Source organism: Onychostoma macrolepis, chromosome 17 (genome assembly GCF_012432095.1).
Source record: "Onychostoma macrolepis isolate SWU-2019 chromosome 17, ASM1243209v1, whole genome shotgun sequence".
Taxonomy (NCBI): domain Eukaryota; kingdom Metazoa; phylum Chordata; class Actinopteri; order Cypriniformes; family Cyprinidae; genus Onychostoma; species Onychostoma macrolepis.
Genome location: NC_081171.1, coordinates 31189268 through 31214929, shown reverse-complemented (window position 1 = coordinate 31214929; position 25662 = coordinate 31189268). Strand labels below are relative to the sequence as shown.

The window sequence follows — 25662 nt, the reverse complement described above, 5'->3', positions numbered from 1 at the left end:
TTAAGAACTGCTGCTTTAGAACATTGATTTTGAAACTATTCCATTAAAATCGTTAGAAGACAGAATCACGATTCATATATGAATAGATTTTTTTTACGTGCACCCCTAGTTTTCTCTTCCTCTTCTCTAAAGCAGCACAGCATGCCCCGGCGGCAGGGTTTATCTCGTAGTCCCTACGAACCGTTTTTGTAGGCATTAAACTGACATAATTTTAAAAGACGATATCTGTTTGCATTGAACTTTCAGCGTCGTAACTTTGAAGACATTGTTTATGCTCAAACAGCAACATTACACACTAACTAACGTTAAAAAAGTGAAATCGCAATCAACCACCCATTTAAACATAATGGGCATCAATCCTAAATTTAGGACTCCTAAATGTTTGCTCTAAGAGTATTTCACAAAGCGTTTTAGCGCTAAAACTAGCTCCTAAATCTGTGAAAGGTTAGGAGTAGTGAAGAGGACTCAAGTCACTAAGACCAAGACACAAACTATCCTAAAATAGCTGTTGCTGGCAATCTGCCTCGGAACATAAACATTTTAGAAATATTTGACAATAAAGAGCTTTTATAAAGGTATCGCCTTCTGTTTTAAAGGTTATCCCAACTCCAAATTTTCCTTTGATTATGTCCTTGTTTTGATTAATCAGCTGGACAAGAAGCAACAGCTGTGCGGGTGTTCAGGTTGATTTTCTTTTACATTTGCATGCCTTACCATCAGCCATGATTATTCTACTCCGTTAATTAAAAGGCTGTTTATATGCATATTCACAAATTTTGAGAAGCACACATGTAAGAGGCTGACTATTAGCTGAACATATACTTGTTTAATTAGTGACACTTAGGCTGCATTTTAAAATCTTTGTTTGAATGTGGCAACATTTTTATTTTTAAACCTTAATTTTAATCTACTATCAGCCAATCACTGTGTGGATAGTTAATAAGCATGCTGACATCATCCATAGCAACACTCCGCCCCCTTTCTCTTAGCTTAAGACTTCTCTCTATTCCTTAGTACAAGTTTGTCTCAGCAGCTTTGTGAATAGGTTTTAAGAGAAAACTCTTAGCTAAAAACTTTTACGGCTATTTAGGAGAACTCTAAGAGGTAAGATAAGATAAGGTGTTTTGTGAATACGGGCCCTGATGTCTAACCTGTAAGATGAGTCTAAGCATTTTATACAACCAGCCACAATCCGTCAAGTGACAAGAACTATTTCTTTGGAAAACATGGCATACACAGATTAAGTTTTAACTAAGCTTAATGGTGCAATGCTTAAATAGTTAGTAGTGTGTAAACTGTTTACATCAAAACTAGGCTTAGGCACAGCTGGTACACCAGACATGAGGGGAGTAAGTCTATCACCTGGTGTTTTGTCAGTGACTCCTGGTATGAGCTCCAGATCAGCGGGCCGCACACACGCCGCCGGACAGTATCGCAGCTGACACAGAAATTCAGCGCTGTACTGCCGATTGTCTACTGCAAACACACACATATGAGCAAAACACATGCATGCTGGGAATCCAAAGTGATTAGTGAAATGTTGAGCTGGCGCTGACCTGAAGCTGCGGTCTGCGTGTCAGACATGTACTGACAGCCGTCAGTGATGCTGAGGCTGCTGGGCCACAATGGGGCAAAAAGCCTTGTGTGATGGATTTTATATGACAAATCCACCTGACCTGAAACCTGCAAGAGCACACAATCCATTCATCACAACACAATCCAAACACAACACCAAGACTGGGAAAACCACACACATATATGAAGTACACAATCAATGTGTCTACAGAGTTATTTTTGCTGGAAATTTAACAAAAAATATCTTGCATTTTTAAAAATGTGGTAATGTCTGATTTTGTTAAATGAATAAGAGCCTCTACATTTGATTCATTTCTGTCGACTTTATAATATGGACAAAAACAGCTGAAATCTTTAAATGTCTTCTTTTGTGTTGTGCAATACTTCATATTTATTTGCTGATCTCAGCCATGCAAGTCTATCTACCAGCAGAGCAGTGGCGGCTGCTGGTCTTTCAAAGAGGGGAAGCTCATTTTCGGCCTACATCATAAAAATTGTTCCCTTGTTTTTTACGTAAATTCTGCCCTACGTTCCTTTTCAAGAAAATGCTCTGTGACCCTGTCGTACCAACTAGGCGTCTTTTCCAGTGACACTATCCTAGCCTACTGTATGAATGAATGAATGAATGAATGAATGAATGAATGAACAAACAATCTAAAAAAAAAAAAAAAAGATATTAAACTCGACGGAGGAAATGTGGGAATTAGGTTAAACTGAAACAAGGAATGTGGTGTATAATAGAGTTGTCACGATACCATAAAAATGTCTTACGATACTATACCAGCTTAACTTATAATTCAGTTCTACAAAATAAATAAGTGAAAACAGACAATATTATTCTCTGAATACTTAATTAATGTGAATGAATGACTGGCTATTGTTATCCATGAAATGATCTAAACAAAACTCATCTTAGCACTGAATAATGCACAGAAGCTGCATGAAGTGACATTTAGATGAGGCATTTATTCATTTAGACTGTATTTATAATTGCATAAATAAATGTTATGAGATTAAGGTTTTAAATACTAAATTCTGAATGTAGAAATATGTAGGAAAATAATGTAATATGCCTACTTTTAGATGGGAAACTTAAAAACGGCCAGCAGGTGGCAGAAGTTTGTGATTGAATCACTGAGTCATTCAAATGACTCTTTCAAAACGGCTGAATCCTTCAGGAGCGAATCAAATGACTGTTTTTATGAATGGCTCAGTGAATCAGTGATTCGCCCAAGACAACGTGGATTTGGATTCGAACACAAACGAAACAAAAACAGCACTCTTGCTCTCATTTTTTGCTCGCACTTCAACGGGGAAATACACTGATGCTACGGGAATGTATGAGAAGAAATTCGAGTCAGCCGACCTGCTATATGTAGCTGATTCTGAACGAACTCGTCTTCGAGATGAACGTGTTCTAACGCATTTTTAGTCAATAAAATGTTAGCACAATTTTTTGATATTATGGGGGAAGCCGAGCTTCCCTTGCAGTCTTAAAGAAATCCCCACTGCAGCAGAGTAAAGAAGAATCTCTACTGGTTAACACATTTCTACCATCACACGGTACAGTATGCCATCATACTGTCTGATGTCATTTATCAGTGATTCTCACCTGATGCGTCACAGACAACAGTGGGGGAAAAAATGCTTAAAGCAACTAATGATTAAATAAAATGACCATGAAATCATGTATAGTTAGAATAGTAAAATAGACTGATGGAAAAAACACTTCAGCTATCTTTTGTTGTCAAATGCTAATAATACTAACATATGTGTCACATTCTTTCTTGAAAAAGAAAGCATCACTACAACTTCTAAAAGTGACCAGCAGTGTTTTAGCATTACATAAAAAGTAATGTCACAAATATGAAAATGTAATTTGAACTCTTTGCTCAACTTGGTAATAAATAATTATATCAAAACTTAACATCAAGAACATCCAGGTAAACAAAATCACCTGAAAATAGGGGTGGATGATTAGTTGTTTTTGTTATTTTAACTTATCTTTGTTATTAAAAATAAGAACTACAAACAATAGGACAAATACAATAAAACAAAAATATACAGATGAAATAAACAGTGCTTTGACTTTAACGTAATCCTACATTAGATATATTTAACAGTAGCATTCGAGTAAGAAACTACACAGAAACTGAATAATCAAATGTAAAACTGAAACACTGCATAGTCTTCACATGAATTAAATATACATTGATTCATAATAAAGCTGGAAAGGTTATTCAGTCGAGAAGTGAGTGAGTTTCTCTTTTTAATTACAGTCCGATTACAGACTCTTATTACAGACTAATTTAATCAGTTATAATTTAATTAGACCGCTCTCTCATCTTCCTTTTCTGTCAAAGATTCTAGAAAAGGTAGCATACTCCCAACTATTTTCCTTCTTAGAGAAAAATTGTATCTACAGTATGAGGTTTTCCAGTCAGGATTTACACTGTATCATAATACTGAGACTGCTCTCATTAGTTACAAATGACCTGCTCTTATCATCCAATCGTGGTTGTATCTCTCTATTAGTGCTACTGGATCTTAGCGCTGCATTCAACACTATCGACCACAACATTCTTTTGAATAGACTAGAAAATTATGTTGGCATTAGTGGAAGTGCATTAGCATGGTTCAAATCGTACTTATGTGACCGCCATCAATTCGCAGCAGTGAATGAAAAGGTATCATATCGATCACAAGTGCAGTATGGAGTACCTCAAGGCTCAGTACTAGGACTGTTGCTTTTCATGCTTTATATGTTACCCTTGGAAGATATCATCAGGAAACACGGGGTTAGCTTTCACTGTTATGCTGATGCTATTCAGCTCCATATTTCTTACAGCCCGACGAAACATACCAGTTTGCAAAACTAAAGGAAAGCAAAGTTGATATAAAACTGGATGACTAGTAATTTCTTACTGCTAAATTCTGATAAAACAGAGGTGTTAATAATCGGACAAAAACCTACGAATGTAATAACCTAGAACACCGTCTAACACTTGATGGCTGCTCTGTAAATTCTTCATCATCAGTTAGGAACCTAGGTGTGCTATTTGATAGCAATCTTTCCTTCGAAAACCAAGTTCCTAGCATTTGTAAAACCACATTTTTCAATCTCAAAAATATCTAAATTATGACCTATGCTCTCAATGTCAAATGCAGAAACATTAATTCATGCATTCATGACCTTAAGGCTAGATTATTGTAATGCTTTATTGGGTGTTTCCTCTGCGCGTTAAATAAACAAACTACAGATGGTTCAAAATGCAGCAGCTAGAGCTCTTACTAGAACAAAACTGACTGATATTTAAATCTCATAATAGAACAAAATCAACTGACATTTAAATCTCTTAATTGAGCAAAATAATCAATATTTCAATATCTTAATAGAACAAAACGTACTCCGTTCCCTGATATACGGAACGAGTACTGCGTCTTGATAAAGGGAAAAAGCCTTTTTTCTCCTGAACTTAAGCCTTATTCAATCACACAGTGAAACTGCACGACTATTGGTTCGTGCAGTGTGTAGAAATTGAACCAATGGGTCGGCAGCGGAGCTGCATGAGCCTATAGCGACGAAGCCCACCAGAATGGGCGGAGCCATCTGGCTATATAAGCGGCTGTTTCGCCATAGGATCCTCAGGTTACTTCGACTGAAGTGACGACTGAGTCGTGCAGCTACCTAGCACGGCAAAGTACGCAGTACTCGTTCCGTATCTCAGGGAACCGAGGATATGACAGTAACCAAGGACGTTCCCTGTCGATACTCCACTCGTACTGCGTCTTGATAAAGACGCATATGGGAACTCAATTCAATCACGCCATGCTATGGTAGAGGAACGACTGCATAATGAGCATTCAATGCTCATATGGAAGCATAATAGTATACTCCAAAGCTAAAACAGGTTAAACTCATAGAGGTTACGTCCGGCATGGGTGATCGTTCCATATGAATCTTACATATTCGGTACTCCCAGGTCTGAAAGTATGCAATCAACCAACCAGAGAGCTTGAGCGCGTTGCGGTCAAGAACTCTGTCAGAATTGTTCTCATAACGTAGTGTGTGTGCCCACTTAAGCAGAGAGGACTCTGGTCTGCAAGGCCAGTATGTCCAGGTTATAAAACCTAGCAAATGTGGATGGCGAGGCCCAGCTGGCAGATAGCTGCTACGGACACCTTGAGTGTGGACGGGGAACGTCCCTTATCCAGCAGCTCCTGCAGGAAGGACAGAACCACCGGTAACTCAGAGGTAGATGGGTTTTCACTGCAGTCTAGGCACCAGGTGGAGAAAACAGACCACTTAAGGGCGTAGAGGCGTCTTATAGATGGGGCTCTGGCCTCAGAAATGGGGTTTAACACTCGCTCTGGGAGGCAAGTAGGCTCCCATCGAGCAGCCAAATGTGAAGAGCCCACAGCTCAGGCCGAGGGTGCCATATTGTCCCGTTCGCTTGAGAGAGGAGATTCCGTCCCAGGGGAACGGGCCAGGGGGCTGCTATAAGCAGCTGAGTCAGCTCTGACAACCAAGGTTGGTTTTCCCAAAAGGGGGCCACCAAGAGAACCTTGTGTCCTTGTTCCCTGATTCGCCTGATGACCTGTGGGATCAAGGCGATCGGGGGGAATGCATAAAGCGTGCAGGTCCAAAGAGGCCATTGGGGGGAATCGGGGCATCAAGGAAGGGGACCTTGTCTGCGTCCTTGATTTCCGTCAGCATGAGCCACAGGTGGCGCTCGAGTACTACCAGGTTGGCCATGGACCTCCCTATCACCTGGGCGGTGGTCTTGGTGGCACGCAGAGCCAGGTCTGTTACACTTCTCAGCTCCCTGAGAGTTGCAGGATCAGGCTCAGACTCATCCATGGCAGAGAGGAGTTTGGCCTGATAGACCTGGAGGACCGCCATAGAGTGGAGCGCCGAAGCCGCCTGTCCAGCTGAAACGTAGGAGCATCCAGCGAGTGCTGAAGTGGTCCTGCATGGCTTGGACGTGTGGGCGGCCTTTGCCTTCCAGCCGATAGCAGTGGCTGGGCAGAGATGCGCAGCCACTGACTCATCCAGAGGAGGCATCTTCTTGTACCCCTTTTCTTCAGTGCTGTCCACCGTAGTGAGGGCGGATGAAGCGGATGTACGGAGGCGAGTGGAGTAGGGGGAGCGCGATGATCTCGTGAGCTTGTCGTGAACTTCGGGGAAGAACGGCGAGGATCGCTGGCTGCGAGAAGACGCTGTGTCCCAGAATCCCAGCTCTTCAACAACTTTGGCGGCGCTGGGTGCGGACAAAGGCAGGAGGGCGGGTCAGTTACCGAGCCCGACAGCTCCTCTGCGTCCGAAGCTGCGTCCGTCATCGGCCAGCTCTTCGTTACTCCTACCGAACGAGACTAGATCGCTCGCGCTAGCAGAGGGATGCTGGTCAGGCTGGGAAAAGAGGACGGGAGAAACCTCTCTGTGTGGCGCTCACGAGCTCACGTCGGCTCAGACCCCGCGTGCCTCGCTCTCAACCGGGCACTGAGATCCCCTGCCCTGCTGTTTTTTCCCTCACAGGTCCCTGGGAGGATGTAAACGGGAGGGCGCAAGGGACGGAGTCACTCTCTGAAAAGAAAGCTATCCGCGAGCACAGAGAGGCGAGACTGATGTTCTCGCAATGAGAACAATCAGTTCCCGTGAGCGCAGCTTCCGCATGGGATTTCCCCAGGCAGGAAACGCACTTGCTGTGGCCATCATCGGCATGCAGGGAAGACCTGCACGAACCACAGTAACAGTGCGGCATTTGCAACACCGCTGGCTCTTTTAGATAGAGTGTAGATCGCCGGATGGCGGTAGCGAACGGGACCAGAACTGCTGCGATGCTGGGTCGCGAGGAAAAGGCAGCGGATCAGCCAAGCAGATCGAGGTTGCTGAGTCCAGCTGCGAGGTGTGTCAACGGCGAGCAAGGCTTCTGGGATCAGCGGAGACCAAGTCGTCGTCGCTGAAGGAGAAGAAATCTGAGGATCCTATGGCGAAACGGCCGCTTATATAGCCATTCTGGCGGGCTTCGTCGCCATAGGCTCGTGCAGCTCCGCTGCCGACCCATTGGTTCGTTATCTACACACTGCACGAACCAATAGACGCAGTACGAGTGGAGTATCGACAGGGAACAACTGATATTTCAATCTCTTACTAGAACAAAACTGACTAATATTTAGATTTCTTATCACAGCAAAACCAACCGACGTAAAAAAGATATACATTTGACTAGACTTGTCCAACTTTCCTATTCAGTTTCCTATTTTCCTATTTCCTATTAAATCAATTTACAGGGTATTTGCAGATAATACTGATCAATTTAATGTTTAATATTGATAAATTTAATTTCTGACTTTCAGAATATTGTTTCTTCAGACTGATAAAAAATGTTGTAACTGTCGAGTCACTCACCATCCAAGCAGGTAACCCATGGTAGTAAAGCTGTCCGGTGGTGATGAAATTCCACAGAGGGCTGTTGGGTAAAGCGTTAAAGTCCCCACATAAAACCACCTCACAGCGTCTTCCTTCACTCCTGCATTTCTTGATCATGATGTCAATTTCAGCAAACACGATGGCCAGCTGGGCGAGCTTCACATCTCCTCTCCTGGGGTTGAACAGCAGGTGTGTGTTGGCCACACATATGGGGCTGAACACTTCATTCTGCCCTGCTGTCGGCTGGAGGAGCAGCACAATGCCCACGTTGTCACGATCCAGCAGCTCACAGTCCGATTGGCGAAACTCCAGCAGATTGATGGAAAGCTGGGTAAAGCGGTCGCTGTGATAACACACTGCACAGCCATCCGTTTTGGCGCCAGTGCGGCGTTTGTAGATGCAGGTGTAACCTGGGTAATAACAAAAAAAAGTTCAATTGTTAATTGTCATTAACAGAAAGAAACATCTGCAAATTCACAACTTACCACCAGTCTGACTGATTTCAACCAACAAACAAAGCTCTCAAATCTCATTTACAGTCTTGCATGTTAAAATTTGCATTTGGATTTGATGGCTTATTATGCAAATTAAACAGTCCAATTGTAAATGACAACGTTCTGGCAAACAAGCTCTTCAAATACAAAATTAAGGTGATGTCTGAACTGTTGGACCCCTTTCATACTGCATTTGGAAGCACGGAGTGAAATTTATTATTAGTTTCATAATACAGGACACTAAATATACTATAGAAATACTATAAGCATATCCAACTTTATCTGCATACATACAGTACACTCACGTAAAGTGATACTATATCAAATCTCAACTGGTTGATTACTTCTATCATCACAAAATGTGAGCTATATTATCATCCAATTTGACTTGACTTGTCTTTATCTACACATCGGGTCATTTATTTCATTATGCATTAATTGTGTCATTATCTTCTCCACTGTACAGTTTACATTTGGGCCTGTTCTTCATACGAAATGATCGTATGACATCAGAAGATGTGCACCAGTCAAATGGACTGTTAGGACACTGTTATGATTCCTAAGGTATAAATCCCCATCTGCTTTCCCTGTATGGAAAAGAACAGCATGAACGTTCTGCTGAACATCTCTTTGTGTTTTGCTGTTCATGACACAAGGGTTTGCAGGTGCACTCATGTTTACATCAGCAGCAGGTTTCGTCACATGTTCCGCGAATAATTCAGGCAGCTGTTTATGTTTGGTTCCTCACCCATGTCAGTCAGGACAGGATAGATCTGCTCTAAGAAGTGATCTTCTTGAACTTCCTGAAGACAAATTATCTGTAAAAAAGAGGAAATAATGATATTGCTTAGAACCAATAGCAGTTATAATTACAGGTTTCGGGTTTTGTGTCACCTTACGTCAGGTTCCCAGATCTGGAGCTCCTTCAAGATGGTCCAGAGTCGCTGGTCCCACACTAACACTTCCTCTGGACAGTGTGTGTAAAGCTGTGGATTCGCTTCTAGCAGATCTTGAGCCAGGATGTTGTAAGACATGATGCTGAAGTCAAACCCAGCAGCTGTGTTCCCACAGGCACCAGTGTGGGTTTCATTAAGATCCTCCCATACCCGCCACATCACTTCGACATAGAAAAAAGTATGAATTTAATGGAAGACTGGGTAGTCAAAACAAATACATAGCATAATGTGTGTGTGTGTGTTACACTAGCAGTCAAACATTTGGACACATCTAATCTTTAAATAAGTAAAAACATTAATATTATGAAATATTACTACAGTTTACATTGATATTACATTAATTGTTACAATAATTGTTGCCTTTCTGTCACTCACTTCCACATTGTGTAGAATGACAAACACTAGGGGTCACTCTTGGGAGCCCCAAACACCTCGGAGTAGTAGTAATAGTAGTAGTATATTTTTATTTAATGCCATGTCAGCACCAAACACCACTGATGTATTTAGAATAGGCCTATGAAAGATGGCGAGTGGAGGAATTGTTCGAGGCTCCCATTTACTTCTGCTGACCAGGCCTGCATGCAATGGCCATCCTGCAGGTCTAGCTGGCCAAAGCATTGAGAGATCTGCACAAGGTTAGTCCTGACCCAGAGGTAATGCATTAACTATTTGGCAACCGTTTATGCTCTACGGACTACAAAGTTTAAGGCACAAGCCCTGGGTCTGACCCAGGAAAAGGTGGAGAGGGCGACAGAGGGAAGGATGAAATTTTCTTTAGGGCCAGACACCATCGGGCCTCTGGACCAAGGTAGGTGCTTTTATACGCCGTTTGCCACAATTTCTAAGAGACAAGAGGCCTCCCAACATGGCAGGCCTTGCCGCAAACAACCCACCGTGGGTTCGCCGGATATTGTTCCTTTGGTGCCATTAGTGCAGCATCTGGATGCATGGCTAGCGCTGCCCAACCCATCACGCTGGCTAATCAGGATGATCTGGCTGGGCTATGCATTCAAATTTGCCAGATGCCCGCCCAGATACTAGTGTCCTGTTCACCTCAGTACAAGGCGAGGATGGTGGAGACAAGTCCTCTGCACAATCTGACCCGTGTTGTAGCCTGGAATTAAACCATGCCATGCTGGTTTTGTCTGGCCAGAGGAGAACTGGCCCCCTGACTGAGCCTGGTTTTTTCTCCATTTCTGTCACAGATGGGAGTTTTGGTTCCTTGCCACTGTCGCCTTTGGCTTGCTTAGTTGTGGACGATTGACTGACTGCACAGACACTATTGGAAGAGAGCTGAACTGGATGATGACGTCACTGAATCAGTGTCAAAAAGTCAATCAATCACTGACTTTAGCTGGAAAAATTAATCTTTGTTATTGTCCTCTTGCATTACTGACAAACTATTTTCCTGTCTGACACTCTCAGTATTGTATAAAGCACTATATAAAGGTGACTTGACTTGACATGCTGACGTGTCTCTGACACAAAATAGACCTGAAGGATGTGTATTTTCATGTCTTGATCCTACCTCAGCACAGGCAGTTTCCACGGTTTGCCTTCGAGGGACGGGCATATGAGTACAAGGTCCTCTTCTTCAGGTTGTCCCTGTCCCCTTGCATCTTTACGAAAGTCTCAGAGGCTGCCTTTGCCCTGATAAGGGAAGTAGGCATTCACAACCTTAACTACCTCTACGACTGGTTAATCTCACTCTTGAGATAACCAGGAAACTTCAGCAACCAAGAAAACAACTAGCTATCTCCCCCATGCAGAGCATCTCTTTTAGTGATCGACCGATATTGATTTTTTTTTTTATAACCGATACCAATTATTTGCATGTGTATGTGCCTGATAACCGATATGCAGAACTGATATTTATTTACTGTTATAAACTAAATAAATGACTGCGTGAAGTAAGTCCATACTTCACTTTGGTTTTTCCTCCTTTCAGTCATCTTAACAAAACATTTGAGAATTAGCAGTCTTTCATGTTAAATTTAATATTCATATTACAACAATAAAAAACATTTTATTTATAAAAAGCATCAGGTGGCTGTGCTGGAGCATTTCTTGAGCATCAACCCGCTGAGTGAACTGCAATATGAAAGCAGCTTCACGGGACTAATTATGAGCATACAGACAGAGAGAGAATTAAATTCAGCGCTTTTATTTCCAACATGCAATCATTCATGGCTGTATTATTTAATTAATGCAAAGTTATATCTTTATTGGGAGAGAACTTGACGGATTATCTACGTGATTCGGACTTCACGAGACCAATAGACAACAGAGAGAGAATTCAAATCAGCGCTTTTATTTCCAACATGCACTAATACATGGCTGTGTTATTTAATTCAGGCAAAGTTACGTCTTTACTGGGACAGGGCTTGACAGATTATCTTATTTATCTTATTTCTTAGAGCCAAGTTGCATAAAATATATATCAGGCATTTATGTAATACAACTAATTTGTGCATTAATGGCTGTTATGTTAAATAAAGTTTACTAACTACAGCAAATCAAGTACCTGTGCACGCCGTTGTTGTTGTCTCGTCTCCCCTCAGATGCTGCAATGGTGATCCTGTGTGCAATTCTCAAAACACCCACAAGATGGCGTCGTTTATCAGGGGAATCCGATATTACAAACCCGATATCCGATTATGGCAAAATGCTTAAATATCGGGAAAAATATCGGTAAATCGATATATCGGTCGATCTCTAATCTCTTTTCTCAGTGTGGAGTTGGACTCGGTAGCCATGACAGCACGTCCTTTCAGAAGATCCTGATCTGTTGCCACACTTTTAGCCCTGGGACAAACCTTGTGTTTCTATGTAAAGGACTGGTCTTAGAAAAAGAGTCCAGATGTGTTATTGTTAGGGATGTAACGATACACCGCAAGCCTGTTGAAAAATCTATACAAATATGTATTTATATGAATGTATCTCTGAGGGGAAGTGACTGTATTTAGAAAAGTTTAGATGATATTTTCTTTCCATTTTGCCTCTGTATAATGTATCTGTAGTGTTCATAAGTGCAGGGCTGCTTTGTTTACAGCGGTAATCAAGGAATCACTTTATCTGTTTCATAAGTGCCACCTGCTGGCAGAGAGTGAATTTGCATCTCATTCAGCTCATCTGCTGTTTTTGTTACTTTTAGATATGTTTTATGTAGTATAGTTTCACAACACTAAAGTCAGACCATTCTGTTTTTGCTTCAAATTTTGGAATCTAATTTAGATTAAAAACTGCTCGTGCTGCATGTATGCAGCATCTTTGTTTGCATCGTGATTAAAATGCAATTGGTTGCCTCTAATTTTAAAGTGCCCCTATTATGGATTTGTGATAATGACCTTTCATGCAGTGTGTAACACAGCTCTAAGTGAATTAAAATATCCTGCAAAGTTTTAAATCTGAAAGTACAGTGTGTATAAAGTTATTGTCTCCCAAAGGAAAGAGTTGACTCAATCATTTAAACGAGTTGTTTTTAAAATGAATCCCAAGTAGTTTCATGTTGACGTCAACATGAAACATTAGCCTATTTCCCGCCCACTAGTTGCGCATGCAGACCCAGGAAAACTTGAACCCCCCCTACCTCAAACACTGAAGCGGTGCCCTGCACTGTGAGGGTAAATCCGTTTTTTTTTTTTTTTTTAAACTGCCAAAGGACAAGGCTGTGAAGAATTAATGGTTAATGTTCATTTTTACAGCAATACCACAGCAGTATAGCCCCAACCTTGTGTTGTGTCCCTGTCATTTTACTGAAGCCTGCTACAGTGTTTCCCACAGACTTACACTCTATGTGTGGCGGCCGTGGGATATACTGGTTCATATTTACAGCTCTGCGTGTTTGCTGCGTAAAAGCATCAGATGATTTTCGCGTTGGTGTGAATGAAAATGCAAATTCATTCTTTGCCACTAGGTGCCGCTTTTGGAGAGGTAAAATTAGCGGTTTCCACGATAGCGGCTGTACACAAAGCAGCACTGAGCTCACAAATGCTGCTTTATCAGGCATTACAGGCATGATGAAATAGAAATGAAATTGACCAATTGAACCAATCACCAATCACGCAAAGGAGGGGTTTGGAAAAATTCATTGTTGAGCGAATCGTTTGGGAGTTGTTGAGCAAATAAGGTAAAAATAAATGCATATTATAAGACAATGAAAGTGTTTTTTGACCTTGCATGCATGTCAGCCTTAGGGGTCGACCGATATGTGTTTTTCAGGGCCGATGCCAATACCGATTATTACAGACCAAGTGGACCGATAACCGATATTTTTAACCGATATATTATGTCTAATGTAAAAATGAAATTTAAATGTCAAAATTAAGAATAACAAGGGCTCTGACAAAAACTGCCTTCCCTGGTGTTGATTGCACTTCTTACTCTTGTCATCCTCCATGCATCCATCTACAATAAGGGTAATATAAAGAGAGAGTTAAAAGTGGGGCCACTGCACGCTTCATGATTAAGCCTATGAATACTGTACTACAGCTAAACAGCTTGGGGAAATGTAAGTATTTGGCTTCAATAATTTACATGTTAGAAATGTATGTGGAATAGCATAACCTCTCATAATTATAATATAAAAGTGTAAATAATTGAATTGTCTTCATAGCTCCATTGTAGAAGTTGTGAAGAAGACTGCAACTATTTTAATTAAACTATAACACTAATAGCCTGTTAGGCACACTTGGTTCAATAGCCTATTGAAATGTCACAATTTATGTCATCATAATCTTGGCCTGTGTGACAGTATCTTAATCTTGGCCTATGTGATTTCGATTAGTTTTAATTTACAGTGCAGTGCAAATGAAGCCATAAAACATTAATTTCAGTTATCTTTTATTCAAATGAGAGTTAAACTCAATTTTTTGGCAAACAAATGGGTTTACCATTAAAATTAAAACATGGAATAAATAGCGTATTGTGTGATTATTCTTTTAAACAAAAGTTGTTGTTGTAGTAGTAGTAGTACTAGATAAACCGAACTTTTATTTTGACGGGTTGCCATGAGGACCTCTTAAGTTTCTGTATAGCCTATGTATGTGATATGACGATCGTTTTACTCAAATGAAACGGTCAAATGCTCATGAAGCAACTGTCAGAGCAGTTCTGGGGATGTTGGTCATGTATTTATGTCCTCATTTAGTGAGACGGCAGATGCTGAAAACACCGCGAGCGTCGCGCACTTCAGTGTGTGTGTGTGTGTGTCTGTGCCATTCACATATACAGAGACACGCAGAACATAAAGAATTCATATTTAAATAAGTCTTTTTGCAGCTTAATATTTACAGATACTAGTCCATAGCGCGAGTCGATTTAAGTGTACTGACCTACTTTTGATTAATTCATCCAAACTTTGACGAACTCTGTGACTCCGCGTTATACAGTAAATTCCCTTTATATGACTGGATTCCGCGATTCCGTCTGTATTTTCCCCATCGCGGAAACCATAAATAGATAATATTGAGGTGTTTTGCAACTTCAGTGTAGTGGATTGTGATTCATTGCAACTTGAACAAGGTCTGCTGCTGCCTTTGAGAGACAACTGATGCATGATAATCACTGAAACTGTAGCAAGCGCTTTCAGTGAGAGAGTGCCTTAGTCTTCCACATTGATTGGTCTGACTCGTGACTCCCAACAAATCAGATGCGCGGTGGGCAGAGACTGCTCGAGGCCACAGAGTGGTGAGTTCTGACAGGCTGCATCAGAGCCAAATAGCGCGTTTCAAAATTAAATAATTATATCGGCACATCGGTTTTGAAAATGACCGATACCGATAATCATAAAAATGCTTAATATCGGCGCCGATAATCGGCCAGGCCGATAATCGGTCGACCCCTAGTCAGCCTGTTGTTGGGGACTCCCAAAACCAAAATATGAACCTTTCATAACCCATAATAGGGGCACTTTAAATGGAAAGAGCACAATAAAGCCTTAGTTTGTTAACAGATTTCTTTTATTTGTGGTATACCAATGGAGTTGATGCGATAGATGTCGAACAGGGGGAACCGAATAGGCCGATGATAAGTGTGGAATACCTCTCCTTTGCGAGGCGGGAATCTATGATGTCTGGTTCTAACAGGGCAGATTGTAAATTGCAAGCGAAAGTTGCATCTGGAAGGCTTTCTAGACCGGGATCGAAGCTTTGTTTTAAGCCAGACAGCAGATAGTGTGTGAATTGCTTGTCAGGGTGATCTTTAAGCTCGAGAGTTAAGAGTGATACATTGACAGGAGAAGAGAGGTATTTTTTAGGGATGTCCCAAACCGATCTCAAGGATCAGGATCGGGGCTGTTCAAGCAATTTTTTAACTGATTGGTATCGGCTTTCCTCAGTCCGATCCTTATTTTACATCAGTTGTCATACCGGTGACATGCAGTAGGAGGCGGTATGTGCCTTTAAGTGGGTTTGCCAAGCGGCATTAAAAGGAAAAGGAAAAGAAGACACACAAATGTGTGTACGTGACGTGCGAGAAAAAGTGAGGTCTGTTCTAGCGAGTCACATGTTTGAGCTGTGTTCAGTGTATTTGATGCACACTTTTGTAACGATTACTCAATTTAGCATTTACTTTTATCTGCCGTCTGAGACGTCGTTGTTATAACGTGTTGCTATGGGTTGCGTCTTGATTCGGACTTGACTGACAGACTGGCGTTCTGACACCGCGAGCTACATGCTTTCTAGCCTTATCTTCACTTTATGTTGCAATTACTCTGCTTATTATACATTTAAATGCAAGAAGTTTATATCAAGTAGTCCCATAAGAGAGTAAGTGAGTATCTTATGATATACATACATGCATATATTACTTTTACTCTCTGCACAGCTACATTGGATTGATTTTAATAACTTCAATGTACTTGTATTGTGCACCAAACATACATTCCTATAGGAATATACAAGTATCAGATTGGGACTCGGCATCAGCATCAGCAGATACTCAATATTCAATGACTCCGATCAGATCGGGGGCACAAAAAACCTGATGGGGACATCCCTAGAATTTTTTGAGATCTTTATTGTTTTTTGCCAAAGACTTGTGTATGGGACAGACAGGGTGGGCATGGGCACCACCACAAAAATTACAAACATTAATAAAAAAAAACTCAGACTTCTTTGTCTGAAACAAATTCTTTGCCATTATTACAAACTTGCCAATTGGAAATGTTCTCATGAAGAGCGCCCTTTTTCATTTACAGAGACAGAGTGATCAAACCAGGACTGTGGCACATATTAAGTGGATTTGACAGGTTCGGGGGATTGGCTGGAGCTGGGGCTAGGGGTTGAGGGGATTTTGTATAATGAGTGAGCAAGAGTAAGATTGATGGTCAAGAGACCTGCAAATGGCACAAGATATATTGAGGCAGCCAAGAAAGACGGACTCTATTGTAAAGTTCGAAGTCCAGAGCACCCCAAAAGGGGCACTGGATCCACTGCATGACTCTCATTGCTCATTTAGTGGAAACTAACTTGTGGTAGGTGTAAAAGTGGCTGCCACCAAAAGACAGTAAGAGATCAGCAATGATATATAGACGATTGTTTAGTTCCTTGGGAAGACTGAACAGATTACATCTGTATATTTTCCAAAGGCTATAACGAATTCTGCAAGGGAAAGAATGCGGTTGGAGCTTGATGCTGAACCTTTGAGGGTAACGGAAAAAGCACTACAGTCCAGGGATCGAAGGCAGACTTTCTGTGAGATAGGTGTAGGTAGGAGTTGCTGCTGGGATGGTCATGAAGAGGGTATAGGATGGAGGACAGGCTGCAGTGGAGGGGGACAGCTAACAGGGGAAAGAGACGGGGCAGGCACTGTTTGCGGAGACAGCCTCACGCTGGGCTCTGCATTCATGCAAGGGAAAACAGAAGGTGCAGAAGAGGGGTGCAGAGAAAGCACCAGAGTGCAGAGGCAGCCTTCTGAGGTGAGTAAAAGGTGGGGCTGTACAGGAGGAACGACAGTGTAAGCAAAAGCAGATATGGATGCTTGGGAGACACTGGATTGATGGGTTGAAGTGGCCTATGAGAACAGAGAACATGTGTCCTAACTACACGTGACGCGACGCCGTGACACGCGATAAAAGGTATCTTTTTCATGTTAATCAGAGTTTTTGTCCTAACTAGCCGCGACGGCGACACGCAAAACTCCTAATTTAGAAACGGTTTCTATTTCCGCAACGTCACGGCTGGAACATACAAACTACTGTATGTGACAGTAGATCATCTCAGGTGATTATGTGCTTTATTCAAAATTAAACGTGTCTACTATGAGTTTAAATATCATATTGCGTGACCCTATAGCCATACTGAAGACAACAACAGACAGTTTACCTCAGATCTTGAAAAATACATTAAAGCAAAGATGACCGTTAAAACTGTGAACTCACTGCGAACCAACGAGTGTATTCCATAAAGATGTTATCAGTCACTCAGTATGTACATTTAATGATGTTAAAAAGCTTTAATTTATTATGAATTAGATTATAAACATATCCATTTCGTTGCAAGAGCAGTGCACTTTCTGAGAGAGCCCGCCCACACACGCTTCTGATTGGCTGTGATATTTGATTGATTCTGTCGCATCGTGTCTGGTGTGGACACACAAATTGCTTGTCGCTGGAATTTTGTCGCGCCGCGCGTAGTTAGGACATGGTGTTAGGGCCATCGCCGCAAGACCTGTGCTAGTGGAGTGGGGGGTGTGGACCATGGCTACTGAGGCGGGTGGAGCAGCAGCAGCGGGCGGAGAGGAGATGCTGGTGCAGCTCGAGGCTGACGTGGCCTCCTGGCTGAGGGAGGCATGTCTAGCTCTATTAGATGGACGATTCTTGGGAGGAGCAGTGGATGGAGTCGGTCCAGATTGCGAACTCAGGTAAAGAGCATACAACTGAGCTTTGGTTTGCCTTTGAGAAAAATGAATGTTTGTGGCGGCAAGAGAATGCTGCAATCCGTTAGCTATCAATTTTGTTAAAGGGGTCATGTGACGATGCTAAAAATAACATTATTTGGTGTAATGTAATGCGTTTACGGAGTTTAAGGTTCAAAAAACACATTTTCCACACACCGTACATTATTGTTCCTCCTCCCTACTCCACTTTTCTGAAACGCGTGGATTTTTACAAAGCTCATCGTTCTGATTGGCCAGCTATCCAGTGCGTTGTGATTGGCTGAATACCTTAAGCGTGTGACGGAAATGTTACACCCCTTACCATATTTGGAAACACACAGCGTCTCCACAACGTGCAGCGGCGGCAACAATACTACAGCGAGAATAAAAGTTACACCTTCTTTCTTTGCGTAAACATTCGGGCGGTGTTATGCGAATCTTCCCACACAGTGACGTAGATTTGTGGGGGCGTGTTTTAACGAGGCATTTTAGGAAGGCATGGACGAGTCTTAACTTTTATAAAGAATATCTCTTTGGAGGAGACTTAAGTCTTTGCAACTTTATGGATCTACAAGCACGAACAGCTTGTAACACTCCAAAGACAAAGGAAAACTTGAAATCGCACCCATATGACCCCTTTAAATCAGGAGTAGGAGATGATCCGGATGTATTCGGATGAGCTGGAGTGCATGGAGAAGTTGAGACGACTGGGGTACATGGCCACATAGCTGGAGGTGCGAGGACAGTGATCTCATTGTGGCGCCTCGGCGAATTTGCAGGAGGATGCCGAGAGGGACGACCTCGATCCTTGCTGGTCTGACAGATATGGGAGCCGGAGTTAGGAGAATCTGGGGTCGACTCGGCGATGGCAGAAGATTCCGTGGAACAGGAAAATTCCTCGTCGGAGGTAAATGTTCAGAGTTCATAAGGGTGGGACATGTTTCACAGAATAGGGCTGGGCCAAATGCTGGAAGAATTGTTGCTGGGACGACGGTTAACAGAACTGAATGTTTAGGCTCCTCTCGAACCTACATTTGGAACTTCATTTTATATTAGTTATAATTATATAACATTTCAGAAAATGTTATCTTTACATGTGCAAATGAGGCATTATCTAACTAAATATACACTAGTTTGCATATATTTACATGACAGAAATCTAAGCATTGGATAAAGTTCTTGTTCGATTTTGTTGACATAAATAAAGTTCAAGGTTTTTACGGAAGCAATTCTGGATTTCTCTTTTTACCATAAACCAGAATGTACTGTCAACAGGCAGAAAAAAATAATAATAAATAAAATGTCACATAAATCATTGTGAATGATATATGAACAAACCCCTCTAATAAAACCCTTCAGAATGTACTGTAGCGAGGAAAATAACTGTAAAGTTTGGTGTATGTAAGCGCTGCTGAAATGACGTAAAAAATTCACTGCCTTTAAAGATATAAATTGGAATTGACATCTACAAACACAAATAGATAAATGTGTATTTTGGTTGTCTTAAAAAGATATGTTAAAGAAGTAAAATAGACCAAAATCTACAAATTGACCACTGAAAAACGCTGTTGCATTAACGTTTGTAAAAGATTTTTTAAATTAATTTCAGTAATTGAAGCATAAACCATTAAAAGGTCAAAACTTTTGCCTGGTGTTTTTGCAGTGTATATTTTTGCAGAGTAAATTTGGGATTCCCACCTTCAATACTGTCATTGTCCTGAAGCGCAGGATAGTAGCTGACGTCAGGAAACTGCACATAAGGGCAATAACACATCTGTGACAGCCCAAGGCCTACGGGAAAATGCCAGCCGACAGGCTCCGCTGGTGCATTAACCTGCTGAGAGTCTGCAAGCAAAGCCGCCAAATCAAACACTGGGCTGCCAAGGGCTTCATTCCCAGCGTCAGAATCAAACTGGAAGATGTCAGCGCTGGGATGAGTGAGATCACGATCATCATAGACACCTGTTTCTGCATGTGCATCAAGCTGGTTGAATGCAGAGAGCATGTTATCAATGTCTGAGTGACTCTGATATTCAATATTGGGAAACGCAGACTCATTCGTCACAGGATCTCCATCATTTGTTTCTTCTAAACACCGGAGCGCTGATTCTGAGGGGTTTATGTTAATGCTTCCATCACACACCGATGCTGCAGGAGCTTCCATCTGATTGATGTAACTCAGTGATTTGTGCATGTCTTCATGCATTTCCTCCTTGTTCAACTCTTCTGGTCTCTTTTTCAGCTCACAGATGTCCAGTAGATCTACCAGCTCTCCGTGAGCACTCTCAGTGTCCGTGTGGTCTGGATCGGGAGCAGCGGCGGTGTTTCCCGCGCTGTTCCACTGCAGTAACAGGCCCGTCTGCTGCGGTCCAGAAAGAGCACCGCCACCATCCCAAACCTCTTTGCCATTAATGTACACAAACGGCGTCTTGCACCACAGTTCTGTGGAGAGAGATAAGATATAAAAGTGACAGATCTATTTGGGAAAAATAAACATTTTCTCAAGTTACTGCAGGCTACTGAAAAACTACAGGTACCACAAACAAAATAAGTACCAAGGGCATGTTAAAAGAGTCAGTTCCATCCCTACTGCACTTCTGACACGATCCCAAACGAGATCCTTATGAATGCATGCAATATCCCTGTTTCTGAAATGTGATGAGATCACATATGAGCTGCTCAACCGAAATACATGAGCATGTCACATGGGCTGTCAGGGGCTAGTTGTCACATGGGGAAGTTGTCATAATCAAAGGTTCTGAATAAAGTCATATCGAACAAATGTTTATTTCCTCTTGTGGTGGTTTGTAAGTTGGTTTCAAACACTTCAAAACATAAATTGCAATTTTTCCAATTAAAAACAATCCAGGTTTGCTGTGTTAATTTGTAGGGCAGCAGAATTTGACCAAAATGTTGTTATTATATATCAATCAATATGGCTATAAAATAACATTATTATTATTATTATTATTATTAAATAAAAATATAAAATTACTAAATAAAACCAATAGAAATGTTAATATTGCAATATTTCACAGTAAAAAAAAAAAAAAAGTAATGAAATTTCTTTTACATTATGACTGTACAATTACAATACTTTATGACTATTAAAATGTCCTCATTTTCAAATGTCAAATAATCATTTATTTTGACAGAAAACCGCAAGGAGCCCTGAAACCTTCTCTGTTTTTTTTGATAAGCGATGGTCATTAAAAGTTTATGCAGACCGTTGCCTCATGCCTTGTTCGCAGATGCGTGTTAAAGCGACTCAAACTCACAGATGGAGTTTGTGTGGAGCAGACTGACGCAAATCATTATTATAACTAATATATTATATATATATATATATATATATATATATATATATATATAAGCCTGGACCACAAAACTAGTCTTAAGTCGCTGGGGTATATTTGTAGCAATAGCCAACAATACATTGTATGGGTCAAAATTCTTGATTTTTCTTTTATGCCAAAAATCATTTGGACATTAAGTAAAGATCATGTTCCATGAAGATATTTTGTAAATTTCCTACCATAAATATATCAAAACTTGATTTTTGATTAGTAATATGCATTGCTAAGAACTTCATTTGGACAACTTTAAAGGTGATTTTCTCAATATTTAGATTTTTTTGCACCCTCAGATTCCAAGGCAAGGCAAGTTTATTTATATAGCACATTTCATATACAGTTGTAATTCAAAGTGCTTTACATAAAAAGAAGTGAAATAGTCATTAAAAAAAACAACACAACAATAAAAACAAGGAATTAAAAAAAAAAAAATTATATAAAAATTATATAAAAATGTATTTAAAATGAATTTAAAACAGTTGGGAATAGAAAATGATTATACATAAAATACAGTGCAATCAGTTCAGACGTAGCACAGTGCTCATTCAACAAATGCACAGCTAAACAGATGAGTTTTGAGTCTGGATTTAAAAGTGGCTAATGTTTTAGCACATCTGATCTCTTCTGGAAGCTGGTTCCAGCTGCGGGCGGCATAATAGCCAAAAGCGGACTCCCCTTGTTTTGTGTGAACCCTTGGTATTTCTAGCTGACTCGATCCTAATGATCTGAGTGGTCTGTTAGGTTTATATTCAGTGAGCATATCTGCAATGTATTTAGGTCCTAGGCCATTGAGTGATTTATAAACGAGTAAAAGTAGTTTAAAATCAATCCTAAATGTAACTGGAAGCCAGTGTAAGGACCTGAGGACTGGTGTGATATGCTCAGATTTTCTGGTTCTAGTCAGAATCCTGGCAGCAGTGTTCTGGATGAGCTGCAGCTGTCTAATGAACTTTTCTCAACAAGCTCTAAACTGATCAAATCATACCTGGATTGTAGGCAGCAATGTGTTAAAATTAATGGTGTTAAGTCATCACTTCAAAAATGCAAACTGGGTGTACCACAAGGTTCAATATTAGGTCCGTTCCTCTTCTGTTTGTATATAAATGATTTACCTGAAAGTTGCAAGGAGGTTGATTGTCAAATGTATGCAGATGACAATTATTTATGTGACAGCAGGAACTTCTAATATGGCTGCAGAAATGTTAACCAGGCAACTGGTCTGTATTTCCCAGTGGCTGCAGGATAACTGTTTAACTTTAAATTACAACAAAACAGTTTCAATGTGTTTTTCATTAAATAACAAAGCACTGGATGTATTTAAAATCAGGGGTGCACATAAGTGGTCCGCATGCGCGACCAAAATTAAAAACGCGCTGCGTAAATAAGTTCTGATAGCGCATTTGCGTACCGACATGGTTGACAGCTGTTAATGCACAATTACCATTTTAGATCGACAAACTGTACTGTATAAGATTTCTATTCAAACTGAAAGCATAATCTAGGCTAGCCGCTGCCGTTTTCAAAGCAAAACTGTGACATTTCATTCACTGACGCTCTTCCATCAGCAGCGCTAAACCCGGAAGCGCATAAACCTTACTTACCGGCAACCCGCCAAAATAAAAGCTCGCTGATTTTACGTTTGAAAATGATGAAAATTAAAATAAAAATAATGATAACAATAAAAATATTAACATTTTATTTTTAAGTTTACTATAAAATAATTGCATTTGTATGTAATACTGCCTTTTTATTTTAAAATAAAATAGTATTATCACACTAGATTATTTAGTTTATTATTTTTAGTTAGTTATTATATATATATATATATATATATATATATATATATATATATATATATATATAAAACTAAATAAAGTGCAATAATATTATCACTATTATTAATTAATTTTTTTATAGTGAGGACCAAACCAAATCTGCAGGTTCTCATGAGAACCAGGCTGAAAAACTTATGTGCACCCCTGATTTAAAATCAAAAGTGACCAAAAGGAAATCAAGGCAGTAAGTGAATTTAAATATTTAGGTGTTATAGTCGACTCTAAACTTAAGTTTGATGCCCATATTAAGAAAATGCCTAAGACTATCAAGACAAATTTGAACTGTTTTCATATGATAAGACCATATCTCTTAAAGCAGCTCAAGTGTTTATGCATGCTATGATATTATCACATATGACCTATTGTGCGATAAATTGGGGTCAAGCTTCTCAATCAGTCGTTAAGCCTGTGATGTCACTACACAAACAAACTTTAAAAGTAATGGATCAGAAACCAATGAAATGGCATCATTGTCAAATTCTTCAAAAGTATAATTTGTTAAGTTTTGATAATCTTTTCCAAGTTTTCATTTATAAAAACAGTATTTAAGTGTATACATGGCCTTGCCCCCGATATAGTCTGCCAGTTGATACAAAAACTCAGTAGCAATGGGGCAAAGACCAGAGGGGCAGTAAGTGGGAATTGTAGAGTTCGGCGATGCAGAATTACTATGGGTCAATCATCCTTCTCAGTAAAAGGTTCACATCTATGGAATACCATGCCTGTTGATTTAAAGTTGCAATCAGAACTCACAGTTTTCTCTACAAAGCTGAAACAATGGCTGAAATCTTTACAACATCGAGTACGTACCTCAGGCTTATTCAGGCTGGTTGAGTTAATATTTTCTTTCTGTATGCAGGTTGATTTACATTTTATGTTTGTGACTTTGCATAAAGTTGCATATGGACTCAAGTATGACAATATGTACAACATATACACACACAGTTATCTGTATATATGTTTATTTGTACTGGTTTTGTTTCTTGTGATGATTGCTGCAAACTAGCTTTATGCTATATACCCCATGTACATGGCATCTAGTGTATTGTCCCTGTTAAATAAACAAACAAATAAATATAATGAAGGCGGATTTTATCGAAAAAGTAAAATTTATGTTTTGTTTTCAATTAATTCACAATTAACATTGATTTGATAATTTTTTATGTTTTCTTTGACACTCTTTCTTTGATTATTTTATTTATAGGCATTTATGACAAAACATACAAATAATAACTGCAACAAAAAGAAACATTCACTTTTATAGTGCTTAAACTTTGCTGGAGAGCCTTTGTAGCTTAATATGGTGTTGAAAGGCAGGTTCACATTATATTATAGTGTAAAATCACTATATGTTAAATAAAGCAGTTTTATTGTTGTTGTTTTGTTTTGTTTTGTTTTGTTGTTGTTGTTTTTAACAGTGTCACTGCAAATATTTCATTAGTTGTTGTTGTTGTCAAGAGGACAATAAGGTTTCTTCCAATAAAGAAAAGTTCGAAAATAAAGTGTGACAACTAGCCCCGGTCCATCCCTACACCAAAGCACCGTGGTATCCCCATCATCATCATCACTGCAGCAGATGGGATATAAGAGTAGTTGCCTGGTTTGTCAGCATTAATGAAAGAACTGTTGATGGAGAGGCCTGCAGAACTGAAGGATAATCAGCCACACTTCAGCAGAGTAAAGAGAGATGGGTCAGTCTGACAGCTGCTGCTGCCGCCGCTGCGCTTTATATGCGCTCAGACGCACGTGCTCGTGCTCGTGCTGCACCGCGACATCAACACCGACAAAAGCCACGAAACACCGTCAACTTCTTACCTGAAACTCTGCGGATCAGCCTCGAGAGCGGATACAGCACGTAAAACATCACACTCGCGATCATGATCACCGGCGGACTGCGAACCAACTTTATTCCCGACACTGAACGCGAGGGGGCGTTAACAGCGTGACGACACACGCAGCGCGATGACGTCACGCCCAACTGTCTTCTGATCTTTATAATTGTTTAAAATGATATTGATTTGAATTGATTGTTATTTTTATAATATGATGACTGAAACTTTGTTTAATTTATTTTGGCAGTGCTCTTATGTAAAAATTCTTTGGAAAGATTTGACTGGTTTATAATTGATAGCACTGACCCCA

At 40.4% G+C, this 25662-nt stretch overlaps 1 protein-coding gene across 5 annotated transcripts in view; it reads right to left on the bottom strand.

Moving 5' to 3' along the window:
• angel1 (angel homolog 1 (Drosophila)) overlaps positions 1-25414 on the bottom strand; it is a 30869-nt gene extending 5455 nt beyond the window's left edge. For 4 of the 5 annotated variants that reach the window (XR_009266749.1, XM_058749609.1, XM_058749611.1 and 1 more), the window contains exons 1-7: positions 25336-25414; positions 20031-20774; positions 9399-9616; positions 9248-9317; positions 7985-8415; positions 1557-1683; positions 1363-1476 (exon numbers count right to left, since the gene is read on the bottom strand). Coding sequence is in view for 4 of the 5 variants with exons in the window: in XM_058749609.1 (XP_058605592.1) it covers positions 1363-1476; positions 1557-1683; positions 7985-8415; positions 9248-9317; positions 9399-9616; positions 20031-20774; positions 25336-25399 (1768 nt within the window). In the remaining variant the exon portion in view is untranslated. The remainder of the gene's footprint in view (positions 1-1362; positions 1477-1556; positions 1684-7984; positions 8416-9247; positions 9318-9398; positions 9617-20030; positions 20775-25335) is intronic. The other variant, XM_058749610.1, reaches the window with a different exon arrangement.
• Positions 25415-25662: the final 248 nt, after the last annotated feature.